Below are 4,717 nucleotides of genomic sequence, written 5' to 3' on the forward strand. Positions count from 1 at the left end.
AGATCGTTTTGTCTTCCTCGTGTTACGGATTCTAGTTAGTATGTAGCCGTGATCATTTCAATTACTGTGTCCTCTCTTCCACTCTACGCTGTGAGGACTCCAGTTAGACTTGCGTGAGAGCTTGCTCCCAAGCCAGTCAGCCTTCTCTGGGATAGAAACGCGTCCGCTGGCTACCACGCGGTTCTCCAGGCCAGCAGAGCTCTTGCTCATCTCACAAAGTCTCGAGACCCCAGGGGATCCGTCTGCTCCCACCTTCATTCAGACAGCTGGCTGGCTCATTCCCGCTCCTAAGACTGAGCTTCCACCCCCCCCCCCCCCAGGCTCTCCTCCAGCAAAGGGAGCCCAGCCGCCTCAGCTCCCATCCCCCCACCAGCCTTCCCGCGCGTCCAGCTAGTGAAGGTCTCTGCTTACACTGACTTGACCTGACTCACCTGGACAATCTAAAAGTCACCATCTTCACAGTCAATGGTCCTGGCCGCATCTGCGAGGTCCCTCTTGTGAGCAGCTCGGGGGGACGGGGGCAGTCTCGCATCCACATCTCCATTTCCGTGGCCCGTTGGGTGGCTTTCAAACTACTTTTCTGCAAAGATGGCTTTCGGGTAGCTAACTCATTCATTTCGGCTATGTCTAATCGCTTTACAGTCCCACATCATTACTTCCGATTCAGTTGGATTCTTCTGGATCGTCTCATCTCAGCTGAAATCTCTCCAGCTCACCGCTCTAGGTTTAGTCTCTTCCATTCTAGTATGCTGGGGATTGTCTGAAACTGTCGTGTTGGATTTTTACTTGAACTCGGTTTTCCTTCCAAGGTTTACGTTTGGCTTCTCCTCTCGTCAGAGGCCGTGTCCAACCCGGGGCCACTTTGTCCGAATGAGATCTCAGGTTCTGGCGACTCTCCCGCGCACAGTCGCGCCTGCGCAGAGCCCCGGGTGTCTTGCCGCCCTTGCTGCGTCCCGGAAGCAGCTGTGGCGGCTCCTCTGCTCTGCCTTCTAAGTGTCGCTGTGCGTGTGAGGGCAGAGACGGCCAAAACCTAACTGTGCGCTGTATCTCCTGTTAGGCAGTGTGTGTTTGTGTGTGTGTGTGTGCGTGTGTGCATGAGCAAGAGGGCCTGCCAAAACACACTGTGCTGTTTCTCCTGTGTGGGCAGGGTGTATCTGGGAGAGACACAGACAGAGACAGAGGGTCTGCCAAAACATACTGTCTGCTTTATCTCCTCTGTGTGCGTGTTGGTATGTGAGAGATAGCAAGGTCTGCCAAGACATAGTCCGCAGTATCGCCCAACCGGGATTCTAGGGCTTGTCTTTTCCCAGTGTGTTCCTTCCTCCTCCGGTGCATATTGTTCTCAGGTTCACAGTCCCAGCTTGTGTGTGTGTGTACGTGTGCATGCACGTGTGCGTGTGTGCTGGTCCTGAGGCTTGAACTCGGGGTCTGGGTAGCTGTCTTGAGCTCTTTTGTTCAAGGCAAGGTGCTCCACCACTTGAACCAGTTCCATTTTCGGCTTTTTTGGTGGTTAATTGGAGATAAGAATGTCATGGACTGTCCTGCCCGGGCTGGCTCTGAACGACAGTCCTCAGATCTCAGCCTCCTGAGTAGCTAGGACTATAGGCAGAAGCACTGGTGCCCAGCTCCACAATTTTTAAATAGTTGGTTGTTGAAAGAATATGCCCTGTACATTTTACAGATTCCATTAACGGTGCAAAATGAACAGAGAAATATATTTTAAATGGAAAATGTTCACTGTTCCAATGTCATTTAATAGATGGTATTACAATGCTAGGAATAGTCTGCTATCAACTTCCCAAGAAAATAAGAAAATCCTGACCTTCTCAGCGTGAATAGTAAAATGCCATGATCTGATTTCCGTAGCCTTTGAAAAAGATGGTGGAGAGGATCCGCAAGTTCCAGATTCTCAACGATGAGATCATCACCATCCTGGACAAGTACTTGAAGTCAGGGGATGGCGAGAGCACTCCCGTGGAGCACGTGCGCTGCTTCCAGCCGCCCATCCACCAGTCCCTGGCCAGCAGCTGAGGACCCCGCAGGGCCGCACCCCCAGCACTTCAGTGATTCTGACGGCATGCTTTTCTTTCCGTAAACCATTGGGTGAAAATTTTTAGGGACTATTTTTCAGTATCTCTGTACCTGTTCAAGGAGGTGCTTTTTGACCTAAAAGCTTTTATAAAATTGACTTATTTTTCTAGACTCTTAATTGTATATGCTTTTGGTAATTAGGAAGTCTGAGGACCAGTGACTGAGTGCCATCGTGTTCTTATAAAATGATGTTCATTTTTCCGTTTCCTAAGCATCTGCCAAGTTCCCACACCCCTTCAGAAACATAATACCAACTGTATTAAACTCCTATATAATTACTATTCAACTACATAGAGTTGTCGGAGGGTCTTTCAAACAGTCTTTTTTCTAAGTCATTATCCTTGTCCCTCTTTTGTCAGTGTTTTGGGACACAGTGAACTTATTTCCCCTGCTTTCACTAAATTCACTTGTAACAAAACATTAATTTGTAAGGTATGACTTAATGATTAGAGAAATAAAACTAACGAAACCTCTCTGTGCCCATTCATTCACCACAACCTGTCCCGATCGGCCTGGGCGGTGGGAGCAATCTTCTCTATCCAGGCTTACAGACAACGGCTTACACCAGCACGTAATTTCACTTCATACTCAGGTTTCAACAGGGATGAAATGATGTCCTGTTCTCTCCCTGAAGGAGGCACATTAAGCTTCTACGACCTGGAGGCCAGTTTGTCTAGAGGAAGGAAGGATTCTGCTTATTTTTTGTATGATGGTACTGGGGCTTGAACTCAGGGCCTTGACTTTTTTTTTTGTGGGGGGGGCCCAGTCCTGGGGCTTGAACTCAGGGCCTGAGAGCTGTCCCTGACTTCTTCTTGCTCAAGGCTAGCACTCCACCACTTGAGCCATAGCACCACTCCTGGCTCTTTCTGTTTATGTGGTGCTGAGGAATCGAACCCAGGGCTTCAGGTTATGAGGCAAGCACTCTACCACTAAGCCACATTCCCAGCCTTGACTCTTGTCCATTAAACTTTTTTGTTCAAGGCTCTGCCACTTGAGCCACATCTCCATTTCTGGCTTTTTGATCCTCAGATCTTAAGCCTTCTGAGTAGCTAAAAATTACAGGTGTCAGCTACCAGCACTTGGTTAAGATACTAGATTTTGATCGGCTAGACTTATAAAAAACAGATTGAAAATTAAGAATGGTTAAGAATGGAGAGCTTGGTGTGTGGCATGCACTAGTGTGAGAAGCAGAGACAGAAGCTTGTACACGGGTTCAAAGCCAACCAAGGCGACATAATGAGCCTTCATCTAAAAAAAAAAAAAATTAAAAACTCATTCACATTGGAGAACACCAAAGTCCCTTCAAGCACAGTACAGAAGTACAGAAACTATGCTGTTGTACCTGTTACATGACCCTTAACAACTATTATTTATGAAAACTTACCTAAAAATCTTGGGGTTCAGTGCTCAATTCTACAGATCTGAGAGTGGTATTTGTGTCCACTCTATGAAAGATAGAATAAAAAAGTTACTTTATTATATTTCCTAAGGCTTAATGATAGGCCAATTAAAGTACTTCTATACATTATTTCAAGAGCTACAAAATGTTAGATTATCAACCTATGCATTTTCAATGAGGAGACTCAGTTGAGAGTTGCACTTTTATGAGCAAGGCTAGATATACAGTACATAAAACATATACAATGTATGTATGGAATTTTAAAAGTATACCCATGGTATTAAAATGTGCATGGGGGGAACCCAGTGGTAGAGCACTGACCTTGCATACCTGAGAGGACCTGTTTGACCTTGTGGGGGGGTGGGGGTCGGGGGAGGAGATAGCAGATAGCAGCCAAAAAAAATGTACTAGATTCTTGGGAGTGCCACCAGAAATCAAAGCAGTAGAGAAGGGATTTGTTTCATTGACTTTATGAAGTTGGTGTGCACCTATGCCACAGGAGACCGGGCGGGCTCAGCCCCATGAGCCATCCATCCGCCATGCAGGCTCAGACAGGAGCAGCCCAGGACAGGTCGGAGTTGTTGATACTTTCTATAGTAGCCAATCGTGGACTAAGTGGGTATGTTTCAAAGCTAGGCAGAACTTATTATGCTGTCTATTGCCCTATTTGTATGGATTTGAAATTTTCCACAAGTATTTTTTTCATAAATATTTCCTGAAGGACAAAAATATGTAATAGTAAAAAAAAAAAAAAAAACCCTCAAGTATTTGGTACAAAGATAGCGCATTTCATGAACACTGGAGTCTTAAGTATCTGCTGGGCTTTTGTTCCATTGTCTTTTCATGAGCTAATTAATCACACTGGTCTTCTGATTTCATTTCCCAGTGTTGTTAAAAGGTCTGCAATATAATATTAACTCATTATGAAAGTACAAGAGTTGATGTAAAATGGTCAGTTCCCGGTATCACAAACCAAGGATTAACCAAGAATTAATTAAACCCAGTGAGGCTGCAGTCCTAAACACACAGGGCATGCTGAATGAGCAAGGGAGACCTTCCTAAAGCACACAGGAAGCAAGACATTGCGGGCACAACACTGGCACAGGGCTGCTCAAGAAAGGTGGCCCTGAATGAGGCCCTGCCCTTACTGCTTTGTTAACGAGTGTCCTTCAGTGGTAAAATGATAGCCCTGTATTTCAAAATCAATTCACCAAACAGGAGTCAATG

General features: G+C 46.0%; 1 protein-coding gene across 2 annotated transcripts in view; it reads left to right on the forward strand.

Moving 5' to 3' along the window:
• Cyfip1 (cytoplasmic FMR1 interacting protein 1) overlaps nt 1–2,564 on the forward strand; it is a 57,278-nt gene extending 54,714 nt beyond the window's left edge. For both annotated transcript variants that reach the window (XM_048329562.1, XM_048329561.1), the window contains exon 31: nt 1,867–2,564. In XM_048329562.1, the coding sequence (XP_048185519.1) occupies nt 1,867–2,031 (165 nt within the window). In that variant the 3' untranslated portion in view covers nt 2,032–2,564. The remainder of the gene's footprint in view (nt 1–1,866) is intronic.
• The last annotated feature ends 2,153 nt before the right edge of the window (nt 2,565–4,717 follow it).

Source organism: Perognathus longimembris, chromosome 20, assembly GCF_023159225.1.
Source record: "Perognathus longimembris pacificus isolate PPM17 chromosome 20, ASM2315922v1, whole genome shotgun sequence".
Classification (NCBI taxonomy): Eukaryota; Metazoa; Chordata; class Mammalia; order Rodentia; family Heteromyidae; genus Perognathus; species Perognathus longimembris.